General features: G+C 40.2%; 1 protein-coding gene across 4 annotated transcripts in view; it reads left to right on the forward strand.

Moving 5' to 3' along the window:
- Window positions 1-15,644, forward strand: part of Pcsk5 (proprotein convertase subtilisin/kexin type 5) — a 417,146-nt gene that overhangs the window by 175,512 nt on the left and 225,990 nt on the right. For all 4 annotated transcript variants that reach the window (XM_021151578.3, XM_029472674.2, XM_021151579.3 and 1 more), the window contains exon 8: window positions 11,917-12,129. In XM_021151578.3, coding sequence (XP_021007237.1) covers window positions 11,917-12,129 — 213 coding nt within the window. The remainder of the gene's footprint in view (window positions 1-11,916; window positions 12,130-15,644) is intronic.

The raw sequence follows: 15,644 nt of genomic DNA on the forward strand, positions 1-15,644 counted from the left end.
CCCAAACCCTGGTTCCCTCCCTCCTGTCATGACATTCTTCCATCTTCTTTCATGGCACATGAATCATTACAGTCCTACTTAGGCCAGTGGTTCTCAACTTTCCCAATGCTGTGACCCTTTAATACAGTTTCTTGTGTTGTGGTGTATCTACCCCCCTATTACTTCATTTTTGTTGCTACTTCATAATTGTAATTTTGTTACTGTTATGAATCATAATGTAAATATCTGTGTTTTCCAGTGATCTTTGGTGAACCCTGTGAAAGGGTCGGTTGACCCCCCAGAGGGGGTCACAACCCACATTTTCAGAACTGCTACCTTAAACATTAGATCTTTCCCTCTACTCTTATGATCCCCTTTTTACTTTCACCTCTTTTCATATACATATGCACAGGTGTGCATTTAAACACACACACACACACACACACACACTACGCACATAAATTTATATCTAGATATCTTGAGAGGAAGTAGAGTTTCATCCTTCTGAGATGGATTCTCTCTCTCTCATCTATCCATTTTTTAAGAGCACAAATTTATGGTAATCTTATCTGTGCAAAATTTTTGAATATTCATTGTCACCTTATTTACAGTTTTAAAGAAGTGTTAGTGTTGTTTATGTAATTAAAGCAATTGCAAAACACATTCTAAATTCTTCTTGTTAATTACTTTCCTCATTTCTAAGGCAGGAGCATGAAAAGGATTTGATTTGGCTCATGGTGTGAGGGTAGGGCAGTCGTGGCTCAGGAGTTGGAAGCAGCAGGGTACATTGAAATTCATGTTTCAGTAACTGAAAGAGACAAACGCTAATGCTCAGGTTTCTGCCACTTCTTCATCGTAAGACCCAGGAACCCAGCAGTGTTCAGAGTGAACCTTCTGTCCTTGTTAAATCCTTCTGGAAATACCACTGTAGACATATACAGTCATGCACTCTATGGTGGCTGTAAATTCTGTCAAGCTGACAGTGGAGATTAAATATCATCTGCTGTATTAGAATCCACTACCTCTGGAGTAGCCACATAGCAATAGGAGTCCTCTTCTTTTGGTTTGCTTGATTCTGTTTAGAGTGACTGCCAACTGAGAAGCTGGTAAATGTCTCAAAAGTTATCCTACTGTGCCTTGAGAAGAGTCAAAAGCATACAGATTCTGGATTCAGTGAACTCATGGTCCATTCTAAGCAGCTGTTTCCATGGTTCCAAATGTAAGTTTGGGAATGCTGATGGGGAGAACACTCGAACACTCAAGTGCATTTCCTTCAGCAGAATATGACATCAGCAGAAAATATAGGCCTCTATACAATAAAGATAAATTGAACTAGACTGATGTTTTCCTATTGCTTAGAAGTATGGATGACTTGTGTCATAGAATTTGTAGTGCATGTAATATGCCTACATTCCTCATTATATGATGAATACAATCTAATATAATTCTCAATGTTTTGTTTTTAAACACTGCTATGATTGTGGCTTCATAGGAGTACACATTACACAGATGTGTAAACTGAGTCTTGGCAGTTTAGCAATGTGGCTGACCATGAAGATACAGAAAATGTCAGATATCTGTGGAAAGACCTGTGCTACCACTGTGTAATATCAGCTCTTGTTGAATATCGTATTGCATATCTATGCATGTTCATCCCAAACATGGTCACAGAAGTGATTGAAAAAAAAACATATCTCTGAGTCTCTGAAGGAGTTATCATCCAGGCCATATTGAGCAGCATCCTAGTCTTCACTGTATTGGTGTTCTTTCTTTGTCAACTTTGTAGGAGGTCCAAATCTTTATTGCAAGTAGAGGCCTTTGTGGGTTTGATACAAGACATGTTGCTAAGTTGCCAGCACTTCCATTCCCCTTCCTGTTCTCTCCACTGGAGCAATTACAAAGACCCAGTGACATGGCTTATCTGATGAATGAGGTGTTCAGCCTGGCAGCTGCTCTTCTCTTCAAAGGAAGGGTGGCATTGGATGTCATTTTAAGAATCACAGCATATTTACCATGTAATGTTATATTTAAAAAATGAGTCTAGTACAAATAGTTCCTTTTTACTCAAGACAAGATTGTGCTTGTGGATAGAAATTGCTGTGAGTTGATTTTCCTTATTTCAAAAATCCAGTAAGATAGCCTATGTAAGGACAAGGATGTTGCTTCCTGTAGTTGAAGACTGTGACACTGTTCAAGCCCCACAGTGGATTATAAAGGGGGGTGACTTGCTTATTCCTTTTTTTAGAGTTGAGCCAGTAGTTGTAATAATTCCCAGCAAGAACTTTATAATATAGAGCTAACTTCAAGTAGTGTGAGCTTTTATTATCTGGAACATCTCTGTTCTTTTTAAGTGTCTTTCAAACATTTATAATAAATTCTTTTCATGCCCTTGATGATAATAAATATTTTTTTCTCTATGAAAGGGATTTTTCAAATTTTAGACCTCAACATAAATTTAACACTAATGACACATTTTAGAACAGTTTCAAATGTGTATATTTTAAAGATTTACTTTTATTTTTAAATATTTATGTGCATGTATGTTTGTGTCTCTGTATATAGATATTTTCACACGTGGGCAATTGCCCAAGGAGGGCAGAGCCAATAGATCCCTCAGATCCCCCTGGAGCTAGAGTTACAGGCAATTGTGTGCCACTAGACATAGGTGTTAAGATAATTGAACTCAGGTCCTCTATAAGAGTAGTACAAACTTTTAACTCCTGAGACATCTCGCCAGCCCCTCAAAATTAGTTTTTAACATTATGACTACCCCTCTTGCCTCCATGAACCTAACTCCTCTGAAAGTCTGAGCATAGCTTTGGCTTTGCTGAGATGGTACAAGAGGTAGAGAGTTGGCAGGTGTGACAGAGGCCTTTGGGAAAGCTGGCATTTATTGTGCAGTACAGCTCAGCTGGTGTTAATTGTTGCTTGGGATAACTTCCAGGACATACACAGTCATAGCTTCCTGAAACAAGGAATTGAGAATGAACTCTACCTGTGTGACTTTCCTTCCAACCACCATTCGCAATCCTTGCACCATGGGATAGAAACTTACACACAGGACTTAAAAAGAATGGCAGTCTGAGAGGTTTCAATTTGTTTTTAATTGATGCATAAAATGAGCTATGTGTATATTAATGGAATGCCAGGAGTTGTTTTCACACATTGTACAAGGTTTAAAGCAGGTGAAATATGACTTTTCAAATTTACCTTCTCGCAGTAAAAATTCCGTTTTCAGCTTTTTGGAGATGACTTGTTTCCTGATGAGACTGATGTAGTCCTGTGAGGAAGATGAGGTCTGGGAAAGCAGGAGGTGTGAATGGCCAGCAGCTAGGATTGTGAAATTCTTGATTCGGCAGAAGGCAGAAAACAGCAAGAGAAAGGCTGTGCTTTCTTTTCTTCATTAGCTTAATCCATGGTTGCTAAGCACCATTGAATCCTCACTGGGAAATATTGTCAGAGACACGGAGCATCAACGGAGATCACTCTGAGGGAGCCACGGTCCAGCATGCCTGCCCCCAGATTGTCTCTTACATGTCTTCACCTCTAGGTACTAGTCAAAGCACATTATTCAGCTACAAAGTTCTATTATTGAAGTACTTGGATGGACAAAATATCTGAAAAACAATAAATAAGATATTTTGTATAACATATTTATTTCCGGTTTCAACCCCCAAGTTTGTTTCTTCGGATATTTTACTGCCATTTCTTCTTGAAAGATTGGTTCTTCTCCTCAAGTTATACCATAAAAATAAGCAAAGCAAAAGAAATCCAAAGTCAAATGCAGTTTCAGAAGCCAAGAGTCACACCCCTTTGTGTGTCTTTGACATGCATGTCTTTGACATACATGTCTTTGACATGTCACATGAAGCATACATCTGTAAGCCCCAGGGTGACTGAATATTGAAAATAGGGTTGATTCTACTAAGGTATTATTATTGTTATGATTTTGTTGTTTTGTTTGAGACTGTTCATGTTGAGTTTACTGAGATAAGTTTTTAATAAGTATCCCAGGCTGACCTCAGACTCACTATGTAATCCAAGCTAGGTTCTATCTCATAGTACATCTTTTGCCTCACTCTTCTGAATGCTGGGATTATAGGTTTATGCCACTATGCTAATACTATTAAGAATCAATGCACTTATGATCTATTGGATATTATAGGTAAGCAATTCCTTTTAAACACTTTTGCTAATAAGCTGAACACAAAAGGAGCAGTTTTTTTGGGAACTGGAGAGTGGAGAACCCCACATTTCTGGGGCTTTAACCACCTTTGTTCTGGCCTTTGACCGCCAAGTAGCTCGCTGTCTCTAAGTATCACCTTTAAATGTCGCACTCAAGTCCCCCTTTTTTTTCCTGAATTCCATACTGCCAGCCCATGGACTAGCACTCAAACAATGTTGTAAAATGGTATTAAGTGTTGGCTGGTTACACAGGGTCTTTAAAAATCTGCCAGTCAGCTTAAATATATATTTAACCATAAAAATAAAATTCATTTTTAGTAGAAATGCTTGTTCCAATGACCAGCAGCTGACTCCATAACCCTTATTGGGCTCTCTAAGCCTTTAAAATCTAAGCTGATTGCATTGGGTATGCTCAGTGAGCATATAAAATTCATTTTTATTTGTGTGCGGTTGTATAAAATTAATACGGTTGCTAATAACTGCATCTAATTTTTCAGTGTTTTATTAAAAAGTCAAAGAACATAAGAAGTGGATTTAAATACTTGGTTTAGTAGTCTAGTGTGTGCACAGAAAGGCAGAATGCAGAGGAGCCAGTTCGGAGCTGAGAAGAGGGGCAGTTGAGATGGCTGGGATGAAGGGATTGAGCTTGGAGCTCACAGGAATTCAGAGCTAGGGACCAGCAGTGCTCGCTCACAGGCCCCTTCTTTCCTGAGCACTCAGTGCATTTCTTTCCCCAGGGGAACTGGAAACTAACTGCCATTACATCCAAGTTGTTCCTACTCAGCATCCTTTGATGGTGTGGGATGGAAACAAATAAGAACATAGCATAGATTACTGTGGCTGAGTCAGGTTCAACTGGGGCCCGTGCAGGCAGCCCTCGCAGCAAACACGTGAGACAGATATTTCAAATGTGGGACTTGGAGCTGGGGAGAGCTGGGCTGAGGAGATGGTGCCTATGCCTGTTTGTTGATTTTAATCTTAAGATGTTTGACTCAAGATCTGAACAAGAGGATTACTCATCTTTTGCTGCCATTTAATCACCAATCAAATAAACTTGAACTAATGACATTTTTTTAAAAATACGTGAAGTAGCTCTTCTATTTACTGTTATTCTAGGAGTAGGAGCAGCATCAACTGAGACCGTATGTTCTTTAGGTGAGATGTGCCAACAGTGGCAGATATTATAAAATGGAGTCTTACATGACCATTTTCTAGGAGACAATGCTGTAGCATGAAAGCCATGCACCTTGGCATAGCATTATTCTTGAAAAGCAGCATGCACCCCCCAGACTCCTAACCCTCTGAGACAAACCCCTTCTTTATGAATGTCCCATGAGACCCTGGGTTTGGAGAGAACTTTATTTCTCGTTTATTTTAGTTTCAATACTTACGTTGCTCCTCTCCACACAATGAACAGAAGGAAGAATAACTCTCTGGCTGTAATAAACTCTCAGCTGAAGCATGCCTTCTTGCTTGTTGGTGGTAACTTTATTCCTGGTGACCTTCCCCCAAGGCCTTCCCCAAGGTAGACAAGTTAGTCACTAGGGCACTGAGCAGGGTGGCCATCTACTCTGGCTATATGTTTGCCACCTATGATTCTTTTCTGCAAACTTTCCTGCTTTTTATTAGTCATTCATTGTTAGATGATAATGATCCCAAAAGTTATTAAAATTGCTTAAATAAGCAATATATTTTGAAGCTCTACAACAGTTCTTAAACATTTTGATTTTAGCTTTTGATGTATGGTTTACCAGTTTGCTTTTGCCTCTATGTCAAGACCAGAACTATTTCATTCAAGAACCCTTGCCCTGTGCATGAAGGAAGTGGATTTCAGAGCTGCTGGTCTGAATGGCTTTGAGCTTTAAAATGAAATCGCGGTTGCTCTACCTCTCAGCTACCAAGTCATTCATTGCAAGTGCTCATGTCCCTCCCCAGTCTCTGTGCTTTACCCTTGAAATCTAGTATCATGGGAGACAGAGACTCAAATACCCACTGTATAAACAACAGGCAACACTGTATTCTTGGCTCCCAGAGGGAAGGGAGCTACACATAGGTAGAGAGAGACCCAGAGGAGGCTTTGGTAAAGTCTGCACTCAGCTGCTCACAGACAAATAACAGAAAGTGTCTAATTCTTGGGTAGTTTTAGTGTTCCCGTTCAGTCTCCATAGACAGACATACAGTTCTGACCAAATTTGACAGTTTGGTCACATATCTACCATGTTCTCATTAACTGATTCAGAAACGTAACTTGATGTTCATGGCTTCCTGATCAGTGGAATCTGTACCCAGCATTATCCACCTTGCTGGTGCTCAGTACTTTCGTCTCAGTTAACAAATACCAGAAGTGTCTATTTTATTGTAAGAAGCCTCTACTATTTACTCATTGCTCTTAAAAATCAAAAAACAAAAAAACCGTGCTTATCGATATTGAAGAATATTCTATTAAAATACCAAGTAGAGCTGAATTTCATTGGCTTAAAACAAACCTGGTTATAAAGAAAAGTTTAATTTCATCACACTAGAAAGTTCTCAAAGCCCACCCTGAGGAGGAGGATTTCATTAGTAATCCAGTAGAAAGTGGCCACAAGAAAGGCCACTTTTATCCTGTAGTAACAACGCTTATAGGGCTATAGAAATTAACTTTTTAGTGAATATATAAGAAACACGCCCGCTCATTTAGACACACAGTAAAACAGACTGTTGAGCATTTAGCTTAATGCACCCTGCATGGATTTCACAATGTATTTTGCCTTAAGTTTCCTGGCTTTTTAACTTGGCAAGCAGTTCAACTGAAGGCTTGTTTTGTTTCCCATACTTAAATAACTGAGTTGCAATCACAATCCTTAACCAACCTAGAAAATGGTTTTACTACTCAACCTTCAGGAAAAAAATATGTCTCCAAACTCTTTTTATTTTAAATCCTCAGTCCACTTTCCCCTCTCCCTGCACCCTGCTCTAAGGTTTCCTTCTCAAATTACTCTGAAGTTTTAGAAAACTAACCAGACTTATTTCTTTTAACACATGTGTTTTGGTTTGGGGATATTTCACACTAATGCAAACCCCCTGTGCCTCTGTAGTAAACACGCCTGTGAATTGCTAATTGTTGTAGATTAACCCCAGAGATGTTTGGCAGACATGGTTATGGCATTGTCAGCCCACAAATTTGGTGTTTATTTCTGGGACTTTGATCATTAAACCCTACAAACAGGCATACGGGGCAGTTGCTCTGTGAAAAGAATGAGGATGCATTGTGCATCCTGTAGCTTTCCCGGCCACTCTGCCTTCTCCCCTCTGCTTGTATGTTTCAGCTCTGGCTGCCTTAAGAAACAGCAATGGCCAGGAGGCTCAAGCAGTAGAATGGTATTTTCTGCCAGTTAGTCCTTGATTCTGGAAGGCTATGAACTCCAGCCCCAGGAAATTAGATGAGTACTATGCTAGCCTTGACTTGCAGATAGCCAGCTTCCTCACCTGGCCTTTCTTCTGTGCCACATTCTGAAAGAGCTTGTTGGTGTCTCTTTCCCTCTTTATGAGAACTCTGGTTCTGTCTCTTTAGGCTTCCCACTGAAAACTTTAAGTAACCTTAATGACCTTTTGAAGCATACAGTTTAGTTCTATAACATATAAAAGCTGACACTGGCCTTTGTCTGCCAATCTGGATCACTCTACACACACACACACACACCAGATAGCCCCCAACGAAATTTCAAACACTAAGCTATGGCTTCTATCTATTGACTTCTACATTCATTAACTTCTGCAGAATCGTAGTGAATAGAATAGACTACATGAAAATCAGTATGAGAATAGGAAGATGGTCTGCAGGGGCAGCCTTGGTAGACAGGACCCTCCTAAGTCCTAGTATCCCTCCGTGCTAATCTCAGTGACTCCTTTCCCCATGTCCAGAGTTTGGATGGCTGGTGAACATGTACGTATACTTTCGGCTTTCTATGCTTATTAGTTGTTGTTTATGTATAAGACAGTGAGTCTCTCTATGTAGCCCTGGATAGTCTAGAACTGATTATGTAGCCCAGGTTGGCTTTGAACTCACAAATATTCACCTGCCTCTGGTTAGATTTAAAAATCTCTGCTACCTTACGTGGCCATGTATTTACCTATGCTCACTTATAAAAACAAACAAACAAACAAAAAACCCTACCAACTCTGTTTGATTCAAGGATATCACCTTGGGAAGGGATATTTTCAAGACAGCAACAATCCATGGCCCTTTTGTCCCTGTAAATTTCTAAACACCATCTTAAACAGTGTCATAGTTCCTCTATTGCGTGACATCACTTGTGGATCTGGCAATGATAGAATGATTAGTGTTCATACCTCTGAGGGGAACACATTATGGTCAAAGTTTCTGGAAAGATTTGGGGACAAAAACCTATGTCCTCCCATTGGTGATACTTGGGGAAAGGTGTGCCACCCTTGCTTGTCAGTCCTAACTCAGTCCTATGTGTGGAGAGAGCAGGAGCTAGGCTGCTCCTAGAACCCAATTCCAAGCTTCAGTGAAGACATGGAAGGCTTTCCTACAAAATTTCGAAATCATCTCAGTCCAGTCTTGTGTGACCAGAAGCTGTGTAGAGGCACAGCTCTGGTGCTGGCTCCTGTCATATATCTCAGCATTACTGAGCATCTCTCAGATGCACTTTGCTTGTCTATATTATGGTGATGAAATGATAGGCACAGATTGTGCCTTGTACCATCTGTAGTGCTTCCAACTGCTTGACAAGTTTTCTCACCTGTTGGCCTCTGTTGTTCGGAGTGTACAGTAGACTGTTGTCCATGGGTACAACACTTATTGATCAAAAGGCAAATAAAAACATCTGTTAAGAGTTGACACAAAGGGATTCCAATTATGCCTCAGTGATAGGGAGCATGCCTCACATACATAAGGCCCTGGCATTGAAAGAAACAAAAAACAAAGACAAAAAAGAAAAGAAAAGAAAAAAGAAAAGAAAAGAAAAGAAATCAAAAGAAAACTAACAACAACAACAACAACCCACACAAGTTCCTTCAACCAGACACTTTCATCCCTGTAATCATAGTACTTGGTAGATCAAGCAGAAAGTTCATGCTTTTGTGGCTAATATCAGCCCATAAACTAAAACCCTGTCTCAAAACAAGCAAACAAATAAACAAACAAACAAACAAACAAACAAAAATTAGAAGGATGAGAGGGATGGCTCAGCAGTTAAGAACACTTCCTGCTCCCCCAGAGAAGCTGAGTTCAGATCTCAAAACCCATGTGGGACCTCTCCCAACCACCTCTATCTCTAGCTCTAAGAGATCTGGCCTCTGTAGACACTCATACACATGAGATATACACAAATAGACACACATACATTAAAAAATAAAAAATCACTGCAGTTGTGTTTTCCCTCTTAACAAAGGAATTGTTGGGCTCATTATGTTGATAAGGCTAATACATTGTCACAGAAAGTTTGAAGAAGGAGCATGCTTAATCCTACCAAACAGGATGACTTCTGTTACATTGTTCTCATGCAACAGCCTCATGCATGTGATTTGTGTATACACCTACTTTTATTTTCACAACTAAGACACCCTTTATTTATATGTATACTTCATAGCACCTTATAAACATAAAAGTCCTTTCTGGACATTTTCTTATTAATATCTTAATGGTTTTAAGCTATTTTAATGAAATTTGATTCCTGGGTCTACAGTCATCAGTTCAGATGAGTAAATGTTATGTATGGCATTGCTTTGATTTTCACGGCTTTGTGATTTCTACCCTCTCTGTTGTGGCATTGATTAAACCAAGTGGGTCTTATGCCTTCCCATGCATTCTGTTCACTTGTCCAGGTAAGTTGCACTGTGACCATGCTTTTGGCCTATGGTAATGCCTCTCAGTCTCTGAAAGAGGGAGTTTGTTGATGAAAACGGGAATATTCTTCATTCTTCCTGCCATCTTCTTCCTCTATGGTCTAGATGTGAGTCAAACTGTTCACATTAAGATCAGACATAATTTCTGGAAATGCTGGACACAGCATGGACCAAAATTTAGATGATGATGGCATGATTATTTCTATGTTCTGATAGGTTTTATTATTTCTTCATTCCAGGGTTGCTAAGTGTTGTGATGGGAAGTCAGGGGTGGCCCAGCAGACCCAGCTATCCATCGGTGATAGCAACTGGATTTCTTTAGCTGTTCCTCTCATTCCTGTTCTCTGAGGCTCAGGGTTGGGGTTGAGGTGATATGGGGGACATTCTGTGTAGACAACATTGCACTTTTACAGTTCAAAGACTAAAAAGAAAGATATGTTCACCTTGGTCTAATTGGGCTATAAATATTCTGTCCCCTAGGGATTCAAGATCAAGAAAAATTTATTATAGATAGTCCAAATGTTTTGTTATCACTGTTTGGCTTTTTAATTAGTTCCTTTCACAAAGCAGTAAACGAAATATTGACAAAAACAACCCAAAGTGAGACAGACTGTTTTGTCTTTTGTTTTTTGTTTTTGTTTTTTTGGTTTTGCTTGTGGTGTTTAGTTAGTGGTTGTTGGTGGTGGTGGTAGTGGTTTTGACTCTCAGTTTCAGAATGTTTCAGCCCATTCTATAGGAAAAGTATTGTAGGCTGGCTTTGTCCATTGTTCCTATCCTGTCAGCCCAGGTTCCCTTGGCTGTGGTAACTTGCAGAGGCCACACCTTGTGTGCCCTATTTTAGTCAGTCAGATCCCACCTCCAGCAAGAGCCACAGCCACAGCCACAGCCTCCCCAGATAGAGCTATCAGCGAGGAACGATGCTCAGAACACATCGGGGACATTTTAGATTCAAACTCTTAACCGTGTCTCACATGTCTCTCCTGCCCATGGCCTTGAAGAAAGGCTCAGCCCTCGCCAGCCCTGTGGCTTTCCTCTCATGCTAAGTAAAAGATGGCAGGTTAGCCATAGATATCCTCCAGTGTGCCTTTGGCTGTAAATTCTTTTCTTTTATTTTATCTTCCCCCTCTTAGGAATATAGCTACGGAAGAGGCAAAGCTCTGCTTCCCTTCATTCATCAGTGTTCTCCTTTGTCACTGTTAACTGTATTACTTAGGACTTCACTGTCCTCTCGAAGCTATTTTAAGCTACAGTTTTGATATACAGGATGACTCTGTTCTTGGCATTTTGAGCACATTGCTCTGATTATGAGAAGTGCGAGGTGGCACTACCACTTTTACACACAGTAGGGGTTGGCAGAAGCTGCTTCATACTTCCTGACTCTCGGATATTAAATGACAATATGTGACAGCCTCCCTTCACAGTGGCTATGATACCTTAAAACTGTGCTTGTTATATTGCTATGATTGATACAGTATCATTTCAACTCTGGGGTCTAGATTCAAATTTGTCTTTCCTCTATACACTTTTTTATCTCTATAGTACATCACCAAACTTTGGTCCCTCAGTTCCCCATTTGCATCATGGAAACAGAGATTGTGTTGGTCTCACATGTTTGTGGGGAAAGTTTAGCCTGAGTCTATAAAGCAGTTAGAATCATGTTCCACTTGTAAACATTGATCATTCTTAGGATAATGTTGATGTACTTGATACTTTTGTAGCCATTTTATTTATTAAAGCATCTCTGCTTACCTTCCCTCTTCAAGGCAGCTTAAGCCCGACATTTTGTTAGATAGCATCACTCTGATCCTACAACTACTTTGTTGTAATGGTTCTGTTCCTCTCTTCATCTGCAACCCAGGGTCCTGTCTTCTCATCTCTCTAACATTCTCTGTCTATCAACAGGGGCGGAGAGGCCTTGGCTCTGTGTTTGTGTGGGCATCTGGCAATGGTGGACGGAGCAAGGATCACTGTTCTTGTGATGGCTATACCAACAGCATCTATACCATCTCTATCAGCAGTACAGCCGAAAGTGGAAAGAAACCTTGGTACTTGGAAGAGTGTTCATCTACACTGGCCACAACCTACAGCAGTGGAGAATCCTATGATAAGAAAATAGTATGTAACCTTTGCATGCCAATTACCCTCCATTTCTTTAATGTTCACATTGAAAGATAACGCAATCCATGAACATGAGTCTGAGTATCATATGGCAACAGCAGTTCAGATTAGATGATGTTACACAGTTAGTTACTATGGACATTAAGTCGATTACTGATTCCTGGAAAATGCTTGTCTGAGTCATGATATTTGAGCATTAGCATAACCTCATTTATGATTAAGCTTCAGTTTTATTAAGAACAAATGATTGGTCTACATTTACATTGGTGGTGGCAGAATAAAAATAAGAAGCATTATGTGATTCTGAGGTTAGTGCCCCTATCACTGACTTTGGATTCTGGTGTTTCATATAGCTAATTTATTATGGACAAAGAAGTTTATAAGAAAAATCATGATTACCCTTATACTATATACTCGCTTGCCTGAATCCATGGGCTCTGCACCTACTAACTACCCAAGCACAACAGGTTAAAATTATCTTGAAGATAATTTTTTTACTAGTCCTTATTTACCAAACAATATAGTATTATAACTGTATATATAGCACCTATGTGATTTTGGGAATTAAAGTGGTCTAGACATGGGCTAATGTCTAAGGAAGGATGTGCAGAGATAAATATGCAAATGCTATGCCATTCATTCATTCATTTGTTCATTTATTTTGAGGCAGGCTCTCAGTATGTAGCTCTAGATGGCCTGGTATTTGCTCTGTGACCAGACTGCCCTAGAACTCAGAAATCCACCTGCCTCTACCTCCCAAGTGCTGGGATTAAAGGTGTGTGCCACCACTGCCTGGCACCATTGTATTTTATATACAGGGCTTAAACATTCTCAGATCTGAAACCAATCTCTTGCAGTTGCTAAGGGACTGTATTTATCCAATGTGTACTAATCTTGTACCAATAGTGCTTTTCTAGGGCTATGTAGTTTACAGAATGTGAAATTATAGAGGTGCAGTGGGGTCCCCTGTTCTCCACCATGCCCTGCTATCTTAAGCAAACAGCAAAAGTATTCAGAATTCAGGTTATTCCTTTGGCCTACTTGAGTTTTGCTGCCTTGAGCCATCTTCTATATCAAAGTTCTCCCTTATAATGTGGGGGTTTAAGAGTTTGTAGTTCTCAGAGCCTTTGCTGAAATAATTGAGGGGGACAAAAGTCAATAAAAGATGTGCTTGCCCTTATTAGTGTCTGTGGAGGCTCTGGCTCTTGGAATGCCTGCCACTATGCAGCCACCAATTCTAAATGTCAAATGCCATTTCTCTTTGGCCGACCACGGTTTTGCAGAGTGTTTCAGGATTCACCCTTCTAGTGCCCAGCTGAGCTGGTTTGCCTGATATTTGAGGAGACACGCAGGAGCTGGTCATAATGTGGAGGGGCATCTCACGTCTCCATAGCAGTAGGGGGGGACACTGCAAGATCACCATGCCAACCCCAAAATCCAAAACACTAAATCCAACAGCTATGATGTCATTCCACATGTGGAGACTGTTTAAAGCATAAAAGTCATTTAAAATATTATTGAAAGTTAAAGACAGGCTGTGTGTGCAACATGCACACATGAAGCAGAAATGAATTCTAATTTCCATTCCCAAGATAGCTCATTCTGTGCAGTCATTCCATAATCTGGAGAAAAAAATTCTATAGCCCAAATTACCTAAGGTTCAGAGCATTCGCTTTTTGTGGGAGATTAATTTATATCTATTGATCTCTGCCTATGCTTGTTAATTATTAGATTTTTATGTTTGATTTCCCAGCTACTCTTTTGTGTATACTTCAGTTACACTTAAAAGATGCCCCAATCTTTCCTTAATTCCTCCTCAGTGACTAAATACTCATAAATCTAGGGCGGGAAAGAAGTCTCAGCAGTTAAAAAAAACAAACCAGGTTGTTCTTCCAGAGGGCCTGGGTTTGATTCCTGAATTCACATAGCAGCTTACAACCATCTATCACCCAAATCCCAGGGGATCCAATGCCCTCTTCTGGCCTCTGTGGGCATGGTCTACATGTGGTACACAGACATACATTGAATCAAAAGATCCATACACATAAAATAAAAATAAAGTTGAAACACAAGTCCACTTCTCAGTACCTTCTCTCTCATTTGTCAATGAATTAACAGCAAACGCGAAGTCAAATACATAAGGAGAAAGTGCAGAGATGAGCAAGACTAGACGTGCCTGGCTTATTTAATTAAAAACTAATGCCTCTCACCAACAGCTTGACTTCCTTATAGAACTGGAAACATTTGGCGATACCTTCTCTGATTCTCAATAGAGATCTGTGTGTCCCGTAGCTTGTAGCCAGTGACTACCAGTGCCCCATGATCCCCATCTCTGCATCAGGAAACACCTGAGAAACTCAGAATAAGATTCCTACCATTTAGCTCTTGGAGTCCAAGGATCTGTGGCAAGCTCACACTTGCTTCCAAGCAACTTGTGACCTGGCCAGTCCTGTTGTCCTTGTGGTGCCATTGTGGTGGGAAGGGTATTGGTCAGTTTCACAAATGCCTTCCCTAAAAGTAGCATATAGTCTAATGGACAAAATATTAAAAAAAAAAAAGGATGCATGCCCCTTGTCCCCAATGGACCCCATTACATGATTTAGCCTGAACGACTTCAGAATCATACTGATGAGATTCATTCCCTAGACATTTTTTCCTGGGCACTATTGTATTTGTAATTGTGCAGTAGTTGTTGTGACCTCCTGTACAGAACCATGGAGAAGGATGCACCATTCTGAAGTCAGGAGGGAGCTTGAGGCTGTGTCCTCCTGTAGGGTCATGTACTTCATTTTCCATTCACCAACTGGATGCAGATTTAATGCTTCCTTGTGTCTACATTGTGCCTTTTCCCTTTCTAAAGGGAAATTTCCATTTATTAAGAATTAGAAGTTTACTATCCTTCTTATGTGCTGGTGTCTTCAGACTAGATGTAAAAGAAATAACCCAGGCATTTCCTGATGGAGCTAATTGGTGTCTCACCACAATAGTGGCTAATCGTCAGGGGATATAACATCTTCTTGTGTAGATAAGGGGGCTAAAACTATATCACTGTATTTCTGAAATAAAGACAATTTTATAAGAGCATCAGCTTCTCACTACAAAGGCCAAAACTTGTCCATCTCTGCATTTTCTCCTTCCTTCTTCCTCTTTCAACTCTCTACTTTTTGTCTGCACCCCTAAATTACCCACAATGGAAGAAAACATTTTGTGTCTGACATCATACTGACCACCTAATGCTAATCTACCCACTCATCCTTGACCCCCTCAATGGTAAAAATCAGGTGATACCCACAGACCTCCGAGATTCCCAAGAGACAGCGTGTGAGCCCCTGGTGTGCATGTGGCTCTGTGAGTGGCCAGCATCATTGTCCTTAGGTCTGTGCAGTCTTCTGCGTCCTGGAACGGTGGATAGCCATTTCTCTTTTCACAGAGACTCTTGTTGCACCTTCATTTTTCCAATCCATAAAATCCCGTGGTCTGTTTCACCGGCTCCATAAAGAGAGCCACTGTGA

The sequence above is a fragment of the Mus caroli genome, unplaced genomic scaffold, assembly GCF_978045245.1.
Source record: "Mus caroli unplaced genomic scaffold, Mus_caroli_1 scaffold_20, whole genome shotgun sequence".
NCBI lineage: Eukaryota > Metazoa > Chordata > Mammalia > Rodentia > Muridae > Mus > Mus caroli.